At 41.0% G+C, this 20,383-nt stretch overlaps 1 protein-coding gene across 4 annotated transcripts in view; it reads right to left on the bottom strand.

Moving 5' to 3' along the window:
• Window positions 1-20,383, bottom strand: part of AP4B1 (adaptor related protein complex 4 subunit beta 1) — a 286,861-nt gene that overhangs the window by 244,082 nt on the left and 22,396 nt on the right. For 2 of the 4 annotated variants that reach the window (XM_086923299.1, XM_086923302.1), the window contains exons 2-3: window positions 9,585-9,770; window positions 1,233-1,457 (exon numbers count right to left, since the gene is read on the bottom strand). In XM_086923299.1, coding sequence (XP_086779425.1) covers window positions 1,233-1,457; window positions 9,585-9,697 — 338 coding nt within the window. In that variant the 5' untranslated portion in view covers window positions 9,698-9,770. Of the gene's footprint in view, window positions 1-1,232; window positions 1,474-9,584; window positions 9,771-20,383 lie in introns of those variants that run through there. The other 2 variants (XM_086923300.1, XM_086923301.1) reach the window with 2 other exon arrangements.

Raw genomic sequence — 20,383 nt, 5'->3', positions numbered from 1 at the left:
ATGGTAGGAGAAAATTGGTCAGAATTTGAGCCAAACATATGTAGTTTAATATGTCCTTGCTTAATATGCGTTTCAAATGCCTCTAATATTACTAAATAGTAGCATTTCTTTCTATTAAAGCTTTGTAGAACCCAGTCATGATGTATAAAATACAACGGATGAATGCCAGCACGGTCAGGGAGAAGCTGGAGCATAATAACAAGTTTTTGTATGCTCACCGCCAACTTTATTCTGGAGATAGGTGTGGAAAATGACTAATTGCATTATCCTCAAGCTTGGCATGTTGCAAAATTTGGAGTGTGCTTACACAAAGTACTCTAAATACACTTAAAAAATGAGTAGCACCCAGCCAATGGGGAAAATGGATGGAGAAAATCCAGCTAAATCTCAAATTCCAACATTCTCAGAGCTGGAAACCCTTAAATGAATTACCGGGAGAGAATGTGAAGTTCAGAAGCTACTGTGAATAATTCTGTTGCTGAAAATAAATTTGCAGAGGATTTCAATCTGTATAAAATGTATATATCTTCTGCTTTTTTGAAATTCCCCTTTTCCATTTTCTCAACACCCCGTCTTAAATGTATTAAATATAATCATAATACTTATTATATTTTTTGATACAAACGTTAGTAGGTTCCTTTCAAAGCACGGATGGTCGTATGAAATTGTTGCTGCTTAACAGCATGTCGTTCGTACCTTATTATCTATTTTCTTTACTACTATGAAACTAAATACCAATCAAAATATTAAACTTATTCCTTACGAGTTCTTAGACAAGAAAGGTAAAGAGCCATACAATCAGTGAGAGGGCACCAATCGTTGTGGTATTTATGGACAATCAGATTTTATTAGATTGGTTTGGAATGGGCTGCGATGCAGTGCAGATGGCAAACGTAGATAAACTTGACCTACTGAATAAAATGTACTGGCCTGCACATTTTACGTGATATTGGTCGACCCTGATCTTTCCTTTAAATTCTTCTATTTTTCTGAACAGAGATCTATGCACATTTAGAGGACACAGCCTCTCACAACTGTTTTCAAGAAACAGTGAGAAGGTGCACCTTTCAAAGAGAAACAATTCCTAGCTGATCTATGTCTACATTAGAGAAAAAGAAAACGCGGGCATTGCGTCACGTCAGGCTGGCAGGTCCACAGTGGAAAGTAGAATAATATACAGATGTGCATGTAAAAGCTGTGTTTAAGAATAGCAGATTTAAAACATCACAAACCTGAGACTGCACATGCTTCGAAGCGCCAATCCACGGACCATCGGATTGGGGTCAGAGCAGTCTTTGCATAGGGTGTTGATGGCCAACAGTGCCAAGTCTGGTTTCAGAGCAGCATAAGTGCACATGTACAAGTAAACCAGCTTCTTCTGAACAATGTCCACTGTTGCGCTGGCTTTTACCATCTCCATGAAGACACTGGATACATCAACTCCCTGAGTCATGTACCTAAAATGGGAAAAGGCTAAATATTTGTAATTAATAATGCATTTATAAGGAGGGCATATGCATACACTGTTTGCACGCACAATGTTGATGATGTTCTAAATTCAAGTCTCATCATTTGACAGTACCTGTGTGATTCTAAGCAGAAACCTAAGTGCATGTACTTCTTTCTTCTAGAAGCAGACCACACACCAATATTGAATGCTATCAATAACAAAATCTACAATATATTATTTATTTAGCCTTGAGGCATCTAGCTAGACTTCCGTTTTGCTATGATGTTTTCTCACCCATTCGCTGTTTTAGAGTTTCAATATTTTACAAATGCACAAAAAGAGGCTTATTAAAAATATAACTGCCAGTAAATGTGCATGCCAGTGCCGCTAGTGATTCTATAAGCATTGGCCATCATTACTTCCTAAACAGCATGACTTGGTCATATATTCTTTCAGCGATGACATGTTCTTACAGTTTTTCCTCTGGGGGAATATTACGCATTATTTTCACTACAAAATTTATTTACAGAGCATTTTTTAAGTGATTTGTTTGGGCTCCAATTTGTACACTCTCCCAGCATCCTTCTCAGATGAATTTTAACCTGATAACTAGCCTCATGATGACCCGCGGAATAACACATTGAAGGTTGAAACTTTACTATCTTTCAAGTGGATAAACTAGTAATGGTATTCCTTGAAACACATCTTAAAATAGACCTTTAAATCACAACTACAAAATGGTGTTTGATTGGCCCTTTAAATAAGACGGGTATGCCCAGATGTAGTTCCTGTGCATACCGTCTCTGGGACCAAGCTGTACCCGGGTGATTAGATCAGAAATAGGGCGAAAACAGTCTTTGGTTCCTTGTGTTTCGTTTTAGGGAGGCCCTGGCTTGGCAGTTTAGGCTGGACTGTTCCTATTGGAGCAGTGTCAAGACTGATTTGCATACAGGTGGGTCCAAACTGAGGTAACACCCCTCATCAACCAGGCTACCTTGAATCCAGTGGCAAAGTGAGCAAGGTACCCAGATCTGGCCATTACCTGCCAACTTAGGGCGAGCAAAGCAGACACTCACTGCTAGCCTGGCTGATGAAGGGTGTTACCCCGAAACCAGTACCAGGATGCTTGTTTCCGGTCCAGGGAAGGCCTGGCTTGGCACTTTGGGCTGGACTGTTCCCATGTGGAACAGGGTCAAGACTGATTTGCATATGGTTGGGTCTGAACTGGGGCGGCAAAGTGAGCTAAAGAACGATGATGAGTTCAACCCAGATTTGTGACTGGGGGTCAGTGTCTGAAAAGTTTCAGCGCTCCGTCCATCATCTCCTTGTGTTTGCAATGTTTTCACAAAGCCTCCTCAACATACTCAGTGCATCGGGTGAACAAACACCTCTAAGGAGGACCGCCCCACGCCGGTCACCCCCAAACCAATCCTGGACAAAGATGATTTTACCAACTATCTCCTCAACACAGAATTAACTTTCATTAGAAAAAAAAACATCCAACGGCAGACTCCGATTGAGCAGAAGAACCAAGAAGGCTTCAAACCAGTACTAACGACACCCTATTCATCAATGACAAAAACGTCCTCCTGTCCGACTCAACCTCTCTGTAGCATTCACCAAAGCACATGGTTTTCTCCAACAGTCATGCACTGGTACACATACTTCACAAACCACCACCAACTCCCCAGAAGGGAAGCTCAATATTCTCAAACACTCCTGATTTCATGTGAGGTACATCAGAGACCCATGCTCTCGGACGCCTTAAACCATGACATTGAACATGTTAGTTCAAATCTAAGCGACAAAAATATCTCAGTTTCCTCAGCTTATGGTTTTCAACTTACAAAAATCTGAACTAGAACTGGAGGTCAAGCATCTTCCTAAAGCTCACCACCTCTAAGACAGAAGCCATCATCTTCCTCAACAGAACCAAACTACAGATGCAAGCCTCGCACAAAAATTCCCCAGATGACAGCCAATGAGAAATCACTCTGATTTCACTACTGACACAGACCTCGCCTTCAAAGAACACAATTACAACACTTAATGCCAAAATTTAGATACTTAGGGCCTAAATAGCATCAGTGTGCAAAAGACATTCTAGACGATGAGACATATGTGTTTTTGATTAGCGGTTTTTTACATTGACTGCTTTGTTCTTAGTATCAATCTTCAAAGTACTTTGTGGCCTCAAACACTCAAAAGGAGGAGGAGCAAGCAGACAGGAACTCAAGATAAATCTAAGCCGGGAGAATCCATGTGAGCTCCTGGAGTATATGTAGGCAGCAAAAAAGCTCCTTGATACTGCAGACCTTCACAAAGGACTGTTGAATCTCTGTGCATTGACAAGGATCAGCACAATTTTAACAAATGGTGTCAATATTTCTCCATATAAACACAGACCTAGTTGGCTGTGCAAGAATGTTTTACAATGCATGCACTAAAAGCAAGACCCAACTGTGCCAGTGATCACATCACCAGTTCCTCTAGGATGAAAAACTGGAGTAAATTCATTGTTGCTTCACTTTTGAGTAGAAGAAGAAGTGCAGAACTGCATAATGCCGGCGCGTAAAAGCTGGTAACCACAAAGACAGAATGGTGGCTCATAACCTAGATCACTCCAACTTCCTAAAGGAGGTAAACCTAAGCCGGACATGTGCAGTCAGATAACCTACCCCAGGCCACAATACTGGACCATTAAGAAAGAAAATAAGAGTGGCTAATTAGTTAAACCTTTTAGCTGCGGAAAGTGCAGGTCACGCAAGGAGAGTCATTCAAGTAAGAGAAAATAAATTACACTTTAACAAAGGGAGAGCTGGAGACTAGCTATGTCAATATATTCTGAAAAGGAGACAACTAACACTGGAGTAGGGCTTGACCCATAGCAGATGCTATACAGCAATACATTCTTCTCAGGCTTAGTGTGCTTTTAGCATGTCTTAATCTCTATTTAAAGCACTGTGTCCCAAACTGTGGGTTACAACCGATTCAGGTTGGTCGCAAGCCAATTTTTGGCAGGTTGCCAAATTCCAAGCAAAAAATAAAGATGCCTTTAAATTCTGTATTCATCTGGTCATATTTGCTATGCTTCAAAGACAGAGGTCAAGTGTTAGGCAATGTCTTCTGACAAACTGCTGCATATATTTTGTTTAATGGGGATTGGGGTTTACAAACGCCACTCACTTTGCAGTCAGAGAAAGAAAAGTACAGTGAACTAAGTGGCAATCCTGCTGGGGTACAGGAAGCGTGAAAGGAAAGGCTGTAATTTATTTGTAACACACAAAGTATAAATATCTGTAAATAAACTATACACGTTCAGCAGTTAGGAAAGCAAAAATGAAGCATATTGGTTTTGTTTTTCTGAATTGTGATTAAAACAAGGATTTTAATAAGATAAAAAAATTAGAAACACTTTACTAAGTGATGCACAATGATAAGTATTCACTCAATCTCGATTTCCACACATTATCATTTGTGTGCAATATAGTTCTATCACAAACATTTTGTGCAAATTTAGTGGCCATTTAATGGAAAACATACTGTCTGTGACAGTGCGCTACCACACGGTGCTTTATTTATATTTAAAAAATGCCCGCCTCATGTCCACCCAACCCAGGTGGGTCACAAATGTTTGTTGTTGTAAAAATTGGGTTGCGGTTCTAAAACGTTTGCAAGCATCGATTTATAGCCTTCAACCAAGGTTGTCACACACCCTTTTTCAGGAGCCATGACGGTTTGTAATATGCAAGTATGTGCTAATCCTGCTAATTAGGTCGGTCTCTTATTGATCACACTTCCTCAAGAGACTTTGTATTAGAAAATGACCTCCTTCCTCTTATGTGGATCGATAATAGCATTCCTTTCAGTATTTTTATGAAAGGTCATAAACATAAAAAGGTAACAAATGCGAAGTCAAAGACTTGAACTAGATGTCCATTGATCTAGCTTTTCTACAAGGCCAGTCATGACTTGACTAAGAGAAAAGAGCTACCCTTCTAGGCCTCCACCAACTATAAATTGAAAATAATCAATTATGATATAATCAATGCTCTCGTACATGTTCCCCTAGACAAAAAGGTCTGAACATTTAGACAACCTCAGCAAAGTACAAATGGGTACTTTTCATCTGCACTTCTGAGAGAAAAATCAGGATGTGAGGGAAAAAGGATAAATGAGGAAGTCCTATGACCTGGATAGCACGAGTGCCTATCTAAGGCAAAGGAATATAAGGAGCTGATTAATGTTACTAAAAGGGCATATTTTCCGGAATGTATATCAAAACATCCAACACCAAAAGAAATTGATTGCAAATTATTTCGGTTCTACTCTTCCAAAAGGCAATTACACATGAGGTTACTCATTTGAAGAACTGCATAGCAAGTTCTCAGACACTTTCCAAGGTGAAGCCGAGAACATGTTACGCAATTATATAAGAGTTCATTCTCTATACTCCTGAGCTTTACTCTTCCCAATGACGTTTTCTTGAAATAAATATTGACTTTAGTAGGTTGAATTACCGAAACTGGTCGCATCCCGTACCATGTCTGGCTCTATGCTGGACTCCTGTCTAACTACCATTTTGAAGCAGTTATGACCTTTATCTGCAAAATACTTCACTGCTGTATACAAACATGTCAACAGGAGTCACCAGCCTAGGAAACGGCCTTTATTAAGCCCCACTCAAAAGGCAGTACCTACCATGAACGACATGTGTCCCCCCCCCCCTACCCCCCCCCCCCAAAGACTAATTTCGTGACACCCATACATCTCTAAATAGATGGAAAAGATGGCTGTGGTCCATCATAAACAATATGGGGGCAGCAACTTGATGTTGGATACCCATCAAGCAGAATTTTTGCAACACAGATACATCGAATTGGTCATTCTCTGGACTTTGGATGACCTTCGAATTGAAGATGATGGTTGAGGTGGAGGGGGGCTCATATTACTCAACACGTTTGTGGCCTTTGACACCATCAACCACAACTCCCTCATAGAGAGGTTGGTTTTAGAAGTAGAATAAGAGACAGGTTTAAATCTTTCCTCCAGGGGCTCAACAGGTAATTTTTCTTTCCTGATCACTTTGAGCCCAATAAGATCAAGCAGGGTGTCTGTAATTTATGCACTGCTCCTCTTTTTTGCACCAATTGTTTATTGGCATTTTAATATCAGTAAAACAAATACCAATTCATCAAATAGGACTGACGGACCCCATATGATCATGAGAGGAGAATGGCTTTCACAGTACCAAAATGATTCCACAATGCTCCCCAGACTTTCTGATGTTTTGGAGGATAGCGCCGTGATTTGTAGACTGATTCTTTTGCTATTGCGTAGATGACCATTCGTCTCAACCATTCAGATATAGGTGGAGCTGCAAGTAACAGGCCACAAAAGAACTAGTCGCAACATGCTCATTCCTTTATTGTCATCCCAGCTCTGCATAATGTTAAGGATAAATGTTGTCCAATTTTGCACTATAAGGAGGCCGAGTACCAGCTAACGAGTTGAGACTATTCTGGACCAAAATTTAGCTTAATACGACATTTAGCTACTATGTGTTTAAAAGTTACTTTACTGGAACCACATCTCAGGCCGTTCGAGTGTGATCCCTTATCAATTTTATCTATCTGTCCTATAATATATTCTACAGAAATACTTAAATTATACGACTCGCTGTCACGCCGATATAGCAGTCTATCTAGCTGCCATTTTTGCTTCTAACCTCTCTGCAAATCCCATTTTCGTCACATCCTGTTCCGATTGGTCCGAAAGTATTAGGAGAACGTCTAGGGAGTTATTCACAAGTGTTCTATATAGTCTAGAATTGCTTTGTCTATAAATTCTCTATTGTAAGATTGGACTTGAGGGAATTAAAGCCTGGCACAGGGTTAAATTTGAAACCAAAAGGGATGATGGACGGAGTGTTGAACATTGCAAGCACTCACCCCCAGTCAACTGATCTGGGTTTAATCCATCATCATTCTTTAGCTCACTCCGCCACCCCAGTTCAGACATGGCCATATGCAAATCAGTCTGACCCTGTGACTCATGGGAACAGTCAGCCCGAACTGCTGAGCCATGTCTTCCCTGGACCGGAAACAAGCATCCTGGGGCTGGTTTCTGGCTAATCAGCCGTCATCAGCCAGGCTAGCTTGAATCCAGTGGCAAAGTGAGCAAGGGACCCACGTCTGGGCATACCCTGCCAACTTAGGGCGAACAAAGCAAACCAAAGGGGATGATGGACGGAGCGTTAAACATTGCAAGCACTCACCCCCAGTCAACTGATCTGGGTTTAATTCATCCTCATTCTTTAGCTCAAACTGCCACCCCAGTTCAGATATGGCCATATGCAAATCAGTCTGACCCTGTGCCTCATGGGAACAGTCCAGCCCGAACTGCCATGCCATGTTTTCCCTGGACCGGAAACAAGAATCCTGGGCCCGGTTTCTGGCTAATCAGCCATCATCAGCCATGCTAGCTTGAATCCAGTGGCAAAGTGAGCAAGGGACCCACGTCTGGGCAGACCCTGCCAACTTAGGGTAAACAAAGCAAAACTAAAGGGTTAAATTTGTCCTGTGTCCCTCTATTCTCTCCCATTATTAACTTATGTATGCAGCCCCTGCCAAATTACTGCATTCTTTCGGTGCTTCGGCTTATGTGTGTGCAAATTACATCCAGATCCTAATTAACCCCATTACTGAGCCCAGTTTTTCTGATGTTTGATGTACTTTCTTCATAACCTTTTTTTTCCACAGGCAAATCTGAATCATTCATTTCCCACATGTTGAGGGGTCTAAAGGGACCCAAGGTTTGTGGATTCCCTGGCAGGGAGCCACAAAAATTACCAAAATGTAGCAAGGTGTTGGTCCTTTGCAATTCTTTTAAAAACAAATAAGGAAATAAATGTTTTGTAATAAAATGTAGGATTTTTACCGAAACATTGAATCAGCATTTGCTGGTCTAAGATCCTTCTCTTCCCAACATTCAAGAACAGGAATGGTTGTTCAAAAATAATTTGTTACCATGGTGTTCACGATTTTTAAAGTTGTAGCCGGTTTTTCAGTTTATTTGTGGTTACTCACTACTTGAGGTTTGTGGTGGAAACAGGTGTGAAAGTCACTAGAGTACTGGGAAATGTATACATCTTTGAACAGTAAACAATTCCAAATTCAACAGGTTCCCATTTGTTTAGTTTGCTCATGGTTTTCCTAAATAAACTAATTGTTAATTAAAAAAACAATGAAAATAACAAGGAACATAATAGTAATAGGTGATAATGTTTTCATCTGCAAATGTTTGTCCAGATAGCTGATTTGCAAAAGTAATATAATGTTATGTCTGTCAGACTCTTGTCACAGGGCTATATAGTGTTGGTCAATTGTCCAAAATGATGCGATACCCAGAGCCAGTAACTGAGCTGCAACTTATGATTTTTCATTGGGTACCAACCATGAATAAATGTATATGGTAAAATCTGATGAATGAAAAATGGGTCGAAGGTACCGAGTTTAGGAATGGTGGCCACATCTCTGAATCAGGCTTATCCATAATATCAAGTGCTTCAGAGGAAATTTTGCAAAATGTGTACTTTCTTGCACACTAGCTTACAATTGGAAGCCAAGAATCGTGAGAAATTCAATTGAAAACAAAAAATGTTCTACCGACTTGTGTTAACACACCGATAAAAACGGTATACCGCTTGTGTGGCTAGACCTATTACTCTCAACAGGAAAAATCCACAATGCAATGAGGAGCCATCAAACTTTGCCTAGCAAATGAACTCCTTCTGGCAATGTGCGTCGCTGTGATATGTTGTCCCATACCCGGCGGGCCCCGAGAGGCACCTACCAAATTCAGACATTTCTGAAAATTGGACACCCCGGGAGTCCAGGGTGGTCAGACGTGGATATCCCAAAACATGTTTTACCCAGACTGTGCTGCAAACATTCTTCTTTGGCTAAAATCAATGATTTTCCTCATATTTTTGTGAGGGAAAGTTCATGAAACTGAAGAACATTCTTCTTGCGCTGGGGAAATATTTTAATATTTTATACACCTTTTCTGTTAAGCTGACGGACAAAATAAAAATAACAGGTGTCAACAGACAAAGACACATAGTGATCCATACCTTATCACTCTAAGAATGATATTTCTGTATCTGAGCCAGTCTGCCTGGATATTAGGATTGGACAAAGATTTTTTTAGCTCCTTCACAGCGTCTTCAGATCCAAAGTACGGCATCTTGAATTGATCACTAGCACTCCAAATCGTATTGAGAATTAGCTTGCAGGTATCATCGAAGTCCTTCAATTACCTAAAAGAAGGATGTAATAAAGTATATGTTTTACTGATAACTATACATACCACTATTCTCATAAAACATTAACATTATGCAAAACACATTATATGAAACATACCAAAAGCTAATTGCTTAATGTTTCTTGCTACATCATATTTACACCAGTGTAAAACTACTGAAAATCTATAAAAATAATTACAAATATTGCAGTTTAAGTAAGTTTAATTGAGAGAAAACAAAACGCAACACAAATATCTCTCTGTGAGGCGAAACATGCCAAGAGTGCACTCAAGTCCTCACAGTGATGCTCCAATTAAAATAATTCAAGATTGAAACACAAGATCAGGACTATTTGAGTTTTCTAAAACTGAGTTGACGCTAATCAAATAAACTTACACTACACTGATTCCCAAGGTAAAAGTTATCGGTTTATTCAAAATTAGGATCATTACAGAAAGCAAAAAGTGGTTAGTTCACCAGTAACAATCAAGTTTATGTCTCAATCGTAAATCAAAATCAAATAATGTTAGAGGATCAACGTACGGTCTCCAACCTCTCCAAGAAAGCAAGCAGCCAGAACTGAGTATGGCTCAACAACAGGACCGATATAGACTCGGCCTCCAATGGAAAACTCGGAAACACTAAATATAAATCAAATGAGTCTAGTGTAAAGTTTGCACAGTTAGAAAGGCAAAGAACATCATGAAAGGCAACAGGAGAATGGTATATCCCAAAACCATAATTTTTTTAGGGTTATATGGGATTATAGAGAAAATACTCTCACATTCAGTGCTTGGATGTGAAGTAATAGGGCTGAACTAGCACTGTATCATTCTAGTAAGCCATAGAATATACCCCTTTTTATGAATACTTTGAGAGTACAGCTTAAGGCTGCTAAAACAGTCAGTAAAGGGGTATTTTCTTTCCAGTACACCTGGAGCTAGCACACAACTATTACCAAACATGTTCCCTAACAAAAATACAGACCTATCTGCGTTGTCAATGTGTGCTCCTGTATGTTGTGGCTTTGGTGCCCATAGTTCACTCAAACAACCTAACAAAGTTCATCTTACTATTGATGGAGCAAGGTTTCGTGCGTAAGAAACTTGTTTGGATTCAATCCTCTCGAATAATATGTAATAATGTAACCAACATGTTTTGTAAATACTAATAATTGCATTACATGACATTTACTTTATCTAGGGGAAGCTTATAAAAGTGCTTTACTAACAAGTAACCCGAGTGACTAAAAATGTCTGCTGAAAATGAGGGAACTCTTCTGCACATGCGTCTGCTGAATCTACGTAGTATGACGTCTTTCGCTTTGGTGGGAAATCTTTGCAGCTGCACAGTAGTATTAAAATGGCCGCTTTGAATCGCACATGCTAATTCACCTGCTACGCTTAAAACTAAACCTTACTTGTCTTGCTAAACTGCTAATGCAATAGCTAAATAAATCAAGGGAATTAGAGTACTAATAAGTGGTATACAGTGTATTCATTTATATTCATATTCTAAAAAAAATTTCTTTGACTTTGTTATTTGTTCGTATTTGGGCCTGGAGGGTGACTGAGAGCGCCATCCTACCGAGGCGCGTGCAAGCGCATTGGACTTTGTAAAACTTCATGGAGTGACATTGAAACTCTGCCAAATACAGTTGACCTGAAGATGCGCCTGGGAACAGCACCTCTTGACCCAAAGAGGAGAAGAAGAAAAAACAAATTTCGCATACAATGTTAAAATCCCAATGTAAAATGCGGGTGGGAATTAAAGCTCGGGAAAATAAGTAAGGGGAGGGAACATAGAACAATGAACCTAAGAAAATTGACATTACATTAGTATGGTGTGATGTCCTCTCCCCATCCCATTGTCCATCACCAGTAGTGGATTCACGAATATTGAAACATTTGGGGGTGGTACATACACTGAGAATAGTATAACTAAGGTAGGCTCAGTCAGTTAGATTGTCAGACTTGTCACCGACCTGTCACCGACGCATCATTGCTGCAGAAGACGGAGGAGGCCACGGAGGTCAGAGAGGCTGCTCGAGCACTCCGACAGAAAACTTGAGAAAGGAGAGACTGAGAGAAAGAAGAGCCAGAGAGATCGCTGAGGGAGAAAAATCTGTCCATCCAGAAGGGGAAGAATAAATGAGAGAGGCACCAGAGAGGGTGTAACGCTGGCGCTGCACTTAGAAGAGGTTACCTGTCCTGAACCTGTCCTGAACTGTTGGCTCCTGACTACTAAGGAGTCCCTGTCCAGCTCCTTGGCCAGGGGTTGGTCCTCACACCATTCTAGGTAAATATAAATCTGTGTGGTATGTCCTAATACCGTTTCCCTTTTCCACCCATCCCAGATACCAACGTTATGAGATTTTACTAAGTCTTTATGTCTTTACCTAGATCATTATTTCTCCTCAAAAAATTTGGTGTATGAAATGTATTGGTATCTGACTCACAGAATTATTGCATAGATAGTTTTTAAACTCTCCAGAGTCTGTGGTTATTCTAATAAATGTAAATGTCATTTATACCTATTATGTTTACAACCTGACCTATCGACCAGAGGAAACTGAGAACTAAGGTATTTGGTAAGAATTGAAGTACAGGTGTAATTCACTATAAGGTAAATATAAGTCCTGATCGCCAACGTAAGATTGCCAGCTTACTGTATGAATGTTTTATGAGCCCAGGTGAGTATGGTATTTTAGAAATAAACCCAAGCTAGTAATCCCGCGGGATCAGCATTTCTTGGTAGCAGAGTTATGGTTAGGTTTTAGTTAAGATAGGTAGTTAGTTGTGTATTTGAATATTGATTTATGTATTAACCAAAACCTGTATGTATTGTTTTATGTTGTCCAGAAATCCCCGGGTATGTTGAATAGCGGGTGGTAAATGGAAGCCACACTGCAGTGAGGTTACTAGCTTTGATGACAAAGAATGGAAAGTTAGGTAGGACTTAAAGCATTAACTAGGGAATATTTTCTTGTATAAAAAGTGAGAGTGTCTGGTAGCAAAGGAGTTCGCTGGTGAAACTTTGGTCTTATATCACCTAAAAAGGGTAATATTGAAGTAGTAGCAGGTTCTTTGATGCTTGAGTGAAGAGTAAGCGGAAAAGGTTTTACTCGTAGTGTGTGAAGGGTAAACGGAAAGTTTTACTTGCGGCAGAAGAAATTGACTTTCCTTTGAATTAGTCAATCAGGCACAGTAGCGAATGTTTCTATGTTGTTAATTAATGAAATACGTAAGTAAAATTGAAAGAAATTGAGTTTCGCATTACCCTGCAAAGGAGGGGTAATTTGCGGGTGCTGCACTAACGTCACTGAAAGGCGCGCTGGGATTAGTGAAAACAGCGGGCGGGTAGCCGAGGTAAAATTGTAAGGGAGGGATGAGTCAGGAGGAGCAAAACTGACGTCACAGAAAAAACGCGCAAGCATTCGTTAAAGAAAAACAGTAAACCAAACGTTTATTGTTCACCAGAATAGAAGACGAGCTGGTATTGGAGAAGCATTAATGTAGAAGTAAACAAACAAGTAATTGCCAAAATAGAAGTTTCGTTGTTAATAGACAGTGGGTTTTGTATGTGGAGACATGATCCAACTCTAATAGGGACTCGTCCAGACAGAAGATTTTTAGGATTTGCTAACAAGCAATATATTAGAGGGAATCTAACCAAAATGTATGGAGAGAAAATAAAAATGACATGAGACTGAACATTTAATGGGAGAATTTTACACAATTTACCAACTTGCACGAATTAATTAGAACCAAGACCAAGACTGACCCAGTATGAAGATTTAGAAGAATGGGAGACTGAGGCATTTGAACGAGACAGATCACGGAGTAACAGTAACATGAGTAAATTTTATCCTAGGTTTCCTCGAGAAACTCAAGATAGTCAAATGAAACAATGGAGACAGGCCATGATAGTGGAAGGATTATATCCTGTGCTGACCACAGAAAGAAATGACAGGAAGTAAATGTACAGAGAAAACAAAACATTTACACGCATATGTGTTTGATATATTTAGAGCAAATTCCTTTCGAACAAAAATCATGTTCACTTCGAGCTTAGTGACCTTGGCTGCTTTGACAGAAAATTTCTAAAACAAATTCGAACAAAAAACAAAGATTTCACTACGATCAATGCATCTGTGATCGTGTGTGGCCCAGCCACGTAGTGTGCTAGTCTTGTTATGGGGTCAGGCTATTTGTATCCTCTGGTGTCAACTTCAAGAATAGAATAGAATAGAATAGAATAGAATAGAATAGAATAATTATTTATTGCTCAGTTAATTAAAACCATTGCAATCAGCATATTTACATGTAAATGAACTTAAATTAAAACTTTTGTCTAGTAAAATATGACTATCAAACATTTCAGTTAGATAAACTTTAAAATGTTCTAAGAGCTTACTTGAGCAAAAAAATATATGTTGGAAGACGATTAGGCTTTCGGTTATCTAAATGCTAAGTCATTTTGTAAACAGGAAGAGAATAAAGAATAAAAGGCAAGCTCGCAGACTCCCTGCAGCCTTTACAGATTCTTTGGGGTTCCTAATCCATCCGTGGTAATTGTGGCTTGAGTTTGTGGTAGCGGCTTGATGGGACGGTAGTCGGAGTTAAATGTTGTGTGGATTAGTGTCTTCCGGGCTCTCCCTTCTGTCATTCTGCTTCTTACCAGCTTTTTCCAGGAATTTTACCAGATGACTTGCTAATTGGATGTTTTTTCCATCAAAGCATGCATTGACTGCCTGCCGGCATGTCCTTATTCCCAGTTTCTTTAGGGTTGGCTTTAGATGTTGTCTGCGCTCCTTGTCCAGACCTTTGCAGATGCATATTAAGTGAAGGATATCCTCTTTTGTGTCCCCACATAATCTGCAACTTGATGGCATTTGTGGCCGTTTCCACGGGGGAAGATGGATTTGAGATGGGAGGATGCCCAGCCTTAGTTGTATGAATTTCTCCTTTGTAGACCGTGTAAAACCGGCTCCTAAGTAGCTTTGGCATGAGCTGCTGGTGTAGTTTTGGATGACGATCCAGCCGTGTGCCCTTTTCGTTAATGCAGCGTTGTCCTCTATTAGAGACTTGGTCCTTACAGATCTATTTGCTAGTTGTTTGAACAAATTATGTGAGATGTTGCTCTTCCAGGCTTCTTGTAGCTCCAAAGTTTCTATGGAGTGCTTTAGATCATTTGCGGCAGCGCTTGTGTTTCTCCCTGATAGCTCGTTCCAGAGATGATAATCCATGGATGAGGCATCGGCTCCTCGTATTTTGTGCCAACTTTTGGCATAGACCCCCATTCTTTCTGTTACTTGGTTTCTCAGGCCAAATTCGAGTCTGATCTGTGCTTGTGAAGTGTATTTGGGCAGATTAAATAACATTTGCATTGCCCTGGCTGTTGTTTTGTTCAGTATCTGTGCGTCCCTTCCTCTGAGACATTCACTTCCATAGGTAATAGCCGGTGTTAGTTTTGCTTGGATTATTTGTAGGAGTGGAGTGAAACTGCAGCCAGATACTTTCTTTTTAAGGTTTCTCAGTGCAGCTGATATTGTGGTACCTCTCCTTGATATTGCTTCCTTCTGAGGGAGGAATGTCCCTTTACTGTCAACAATTACACCCAGGTATTTGTACTCGTCCACGGTTTCCACTGTTAGGCCTCCCATTTGCCAGAGAAATTTGGATGTGGCCGGCTTCCCATTTACTCTCATGGCTTTTGTTTTGGAGAGGTTTATGCTGAGGCCATTCGTGGCTGCGTGGGTGTATGTTGTGTTGATTAGGTGTGGTAGCCCTATCGGCGTCCGGCTAATGAGCACGATATCATCGGCGTACATCAAGTTTGAGACTATAAGTCCTCCTAGTTTTGGGGCGTGAGGATTGCATTCGTCTAGCATTGGAGAAAGATCCGACATAAAAATATTGAAGAGGGTCGGGGCTAGAACGCACCCTTGTTTGAGGCCCTTGGTCGTCTGTACTTTTCTTGACAGGCAGTCTCCTGAGCCTAGCTTGATTTGTCCCCATTTGTCCGTGTGTAATAGCACCAGTTGTGATAGTAAAGTTGTCGGCATTTTCCTGTTGGCAAGCTTCTCCCATAGTAAGTTTCTGCTGATGTTATCGAAAGCGGAGGTGAAGTCAATGAAGCATATATAGAGGGGTGAACTGGCGAGTTTGGCGGATTCAATTAGCAGAGTTAGGGCCATAATGTTTGTCATTGTTCCTAGTTTTTTCCGAAAGCCTGTTTGGGTGATGGGGATTACTGCGTTTTCATTTACCCATTCTGTGAGCTCCTCTAGTAATAGGCCAGCATAGTATTTGGCCTCATTGTCAATTAGAGCAACAAGTCTATAATTTTTTGGTTCATTTTTGCTGCCTTTCTTATGAATGGGAGCTATTATTGAGCCTTTCCATGAGTCGGGAATCGTTCCCGTTTCGGAAATCTGTTTGAATAGTGGCAATAGGGCTGCTGCCCAATATTCCGAATTTCGTTTGTACAAAATGGGAGGAATTCCGTTGGGGCCTGGCGCCCCCTCTGTCTTCCCTTTTGCTATCCTGCTTATGATTTGTTTTTCTGTGAAGCACTTTGAAGTTGACTCTGTTTGTTGTATGCAGTCTGAAGTTTTTCTATTGAGTTCTGATGACTTCTTGGCAGAGTTATTTGTTGTTGTATTGAAATGGAGCCATAGAAATTCAGACCAGGCTTCTTCAGTGATGTGTGCGTTTATGCTGGGTTTTCTGGTATCCTGGAGGTCATTCACTGTCTTCCAGAATCTTCCACTGGTGTTAATTCCTTTTGCATCATGGAGCAGCTTTGCCCATAGGTCATCCTCTGCCTCCCTTTTCAGGTTCCAGATTAATTTCTTCTTGATGGATTTTTGTTTTTGCAGTTCCTTTTGGACTTCTTTGTTTGGGCCTTCTCGGTGTAGTTGCCTCAGTAGTTTGTTGATGTTTTTCTTGTGAATCTTTAAATTGGTGTTCCGTTTTATTTTCTTGTCTTCCTCTTCCTTGTTGCGAGATCTCTTTTTGGAACTTGGTTGGTTTTGATTTTCCAAGTTTTTAAAGGCTGTTTTTGAGCTTGTTTGGGCAGTTCCAAGGCTGCCAGTGAATGATTCCCATCGGTTTAGATTATCTGTCCGGGACTCTATGCTTTTTTCCCACAGTTTTTTCGCTTCTTTTTCGAAGCCTTCTAAGTTGTGCGTTTTGCATTTTATCCTTTTTTGTATAACCAAGTATGATAGTCCCACATTAGCTACTGGTAAGATGGCCGCGGCCCCATAGGTGTCAAGAGTGATCTCTTGCGGTAGGTGGTCGCTGGCTGCGGTTGTTCCTATTCGAAAATCCCGAATTTTGCCAAACAGTTTTAGAGATGAGAATGTGAGGTCTATTGTCGAGCTTGCCATTGTGTTGTGAAAAGTGGCTGCCGATGGGATGTCGTTTATGAAACGGCCGTTTAGAGCTACAAGGTTGAGATGTTCCAAATCAATCTTTCAGGCTTTCTCTTGACAATCTGCTTTGTTTTCCCCATTTGCTGGCCACCTGTTGGGGGATTCCCCATATGTTAAAATGTTCTTCTAGGAATGAGTCCCTTAGCTGGGGCCCACCTAAGTACATATTAAAGTCCCCTGTTACTAAGAGGTTGGTTGTTGACTCCTCTGACAGTATCTTTGTTACTTCTGCAATTAGTAGTTTAATCCCAGCTTTTTTTTCCCGGGGGTGAACATATACGTTTAGCAGTATTAGCTTTTGATTTTGATCTTTTCCCCCTAGTTCCAGCTCTATTGTTTTTAAGCTGTTGTTACCTGACTGTGTGGCGTCTTTACTCTTCATTTCATTTATGCTCTTTATTGAGGTGTATGTTGTTTGGCCACCTTTTGAATGGCCATATTTAGCATTTCTTGAAGCTGGTGTGTGGTATGCTTTAAAGCCCTGTATTTGGTACGGCTCATCCGACCAGGTCTCTTGAAGGGCAATTATATCAAAATTCTGGAGGTATAGTAGAAGCTGAGCGTCGTCTGCTTTATTTCCTAAGCCATTTATGTTCCAGGAACAAATTCTTAATTGATGGTTTTTTGGATTGGTTTGTTGCGAGCTTTGTCAGTTCTTCTCAGGCCTTGTATTGATGGTCCTTGCTACCCAGTACCAATCCTCGTCTCGGATTGGTCCTTGGGCTTTCCTTGCGCTCAGTGGGTATATGTCGGTCTTGGAGACTGAAATGCTTCTGGCCCCTTTCAGGATGCGTGTGCTTTTCTCTGAATTTTGTTTGTTTTCGAGGCAGTCGAGTCTCTCTTTTTGTGCTTGGCTTAGTGGTTCTGGGTATCCTGTTTTTTCCTGTATTTTTAGGCGAATCCCCCATGTTTTAAAACGTTGTTCAGACTCCATGATTTTTTCAGTTATTTCCTGCGTAGCCCATGTGGTTTTGGTTACCTCTTGTTCGGACAGGTGACTGTGGTGTTCAAACTCCACAGATTCAAGGTTGTTTGTTTTTATGTCCTTCAAGTTGCTAATGGTGGACAGTAAGTGTAGTATGTTACCTCGGTTGAGTATATCCCCTCTGCCTCTTGACCTGTACTCCGGGATAAATAGAATTGTGCCTTTTTCAACTTCCTTCTGCTTGTGGCCCCGTTGCGTATGTTCTTCAATGTCTGGTTTAATCAATGTCTGCTCGGCTCTTTTTGAAAGTGGTTGCTTTTCGTCTCGGGCTTCTATGGGCTCCTTGTCTTCTTCCTGCATTGGGCCCTGTAACTCAGGGGTTCCCTTAGTGACTGTTAGTGAAGCTCCCGACCTTGCTGTAATGTTTGTCCTCTCTGTTTCATTTGTGGGCTTGCTTTTTTCTCGACTGAATTCTGTTTGACGCTTATTGGTCATATTACTGCCTTTGTGGTTGTGGTTTTGACTTAATGAGATTTGTTTAGTTTCTTTAGCCGGTGAGGTTGTTATGGTTGCTGTTTGCCTGTCTGTATCTGCTTCCTGGTCCCTTTCCGATGTTGGGTTTGCCACTTTGAAATAAGCTTTTATGTTGCTTGTCTTTTTTCTTCCTTTTCTTTTCTGTTTTCGACCTTGTTTGTTTAAATCCCTGAGTTTTTCAGGGCTTTCTGTCCCCGAGCTCTTGTTTCGAGGGCTGTTATAGTTCGTGGTTTCTGGATCCTGCCCCTGTTGTCCCTGCGAATCACTAAGCTGTGTGTTCTTTTGTTCCGAGCTAACCTTTTGTTGTGATTCTGCAGGGGTTTGTGTTGCTTTCCATGCCACCTCGGCATAAGTTTCAACTTTGTTTTTCCCCCGAGGTATTCTGGCATGTTGGACCGTCCCTGCTCAAGTTTTGTGCCTTCTGCCCTTTCTTGGTTCCCGGTGAGAGTCCAATCGATGAGAGTTTGTCCATTATTGTGTAGCAGGCGCAGCTTGGCAGCTCTATTTTTGTTTCAGCTTGTACTCTTTTGATCATGTCGTTCATGTCTGCAAGCTTACTGTCGATGTTTGCTACATGTATCGCTAGAAAATTTAGAAGGGAAAGTTGCATATCCATTTTGTCCGAGTGATACTGCATGGCCTTTATTGATAGCTGTAGGGTGTTTAGCAAGGATGACCATAGTATTTCTGTTCCACTAGAAGACTCTTCTGTGATTGGGATTTTAACAGGAACTTGTTGACTATCCTCCACCTGTGGGATAACTGGGGAGTAAGATGCTACTAGCCTCTCCCACTCCTCTGTTGTGAGCTGGCCGGTGTTCTCTAATTTGGAGGTATCTGTTTGATCAAGCTCGTTTTTTTTCTGTCTCTTCCGGTTCTTCTTTTTCTACATTTTTTTATGATATTCCTGGTTCTCTTCCGACGTCCTCTTGTGAGTGTTCTCGATGTTGCGGGTGCTCGTGGGCCTGATTAGTGATAATATTAGTTGCTTGTTTACTAGTGATGGGTCCTGTATTTGCTTTTGACTGATCCTGTATTTTGTAGTCCATTTTTGTTGGCTTTGTTGGAAATGGTGACTCCGATTTTCTGGGCGTGAGTTGTTTTCTATTGTTTATGGCTCTTGATAATTTTGCCCCTTCTCTATTGCTGTTATTAGTGGTTGTGACGTTGGCAGGATAGCTATCCTTGGCTCAAGGGGATAGCCCCTTTCCTCCTTGTAGCTGGTGAAGGCGCTATGGATTTCGCTTTGACCGTCCTTGCCTGTACCAATCAAATCTGCTTGGGTTGAGCTTTCCTTGATTGAGTGGGTTCCCCTTTTGCCCTTGGCGTTACTCTCCCTCTTCCTTTCTTTGTCTTCCTCCCAGCCATCCCCAGTGTCTCTCTCTGTCCCCGGTTTTTCTTGTCTTATGTTCTCGCTTGTTTCACCTCCTGGGTCAATGGCGGTTATTTGGGTAGATCCCGCAGGTTCCAGTGGCGAGGGAAGGCCCTTGAGATCGCTGATTGAAGAGCTTAAGAACGACCCAGGATCTTTCAGGAAAGAAAAGATTGAGTACATTTTTGGTTGGTTGCCCTTATGTGTGATTTTGCTGAGTGCATCTGCCTTGTCGTCCTCGCGCGACTGATTTTCTGGTGTTGCTAGCTCCTGTTCCTGAAGGTGTATGATTTCGTCCGGTGGCTTGGGCTTACTATTCCCGCGCCTTCTAGTCTGGGCATTGTTGGTTGCTTTCC

Source organism: Lissotriton vulgaris, chromosome 5, assembly GCF_964263255.1.
Source record: "Lissotriton vulgaris chromosome 5, aLisVul1.2, whole genome shotgun sequence".
In the NCBI taxonomy this organism is placed as follows: Eukaryota; Metazoa; Chordata; class Amphibia; order Caudata; family Salamandridae; genus Lissotriton; species Lissotriton vulgaris.
Note: the sequence above shows the minus strand (reverse complement) of the source record. Positions and strands in the feature narration are given on the sequence as shown.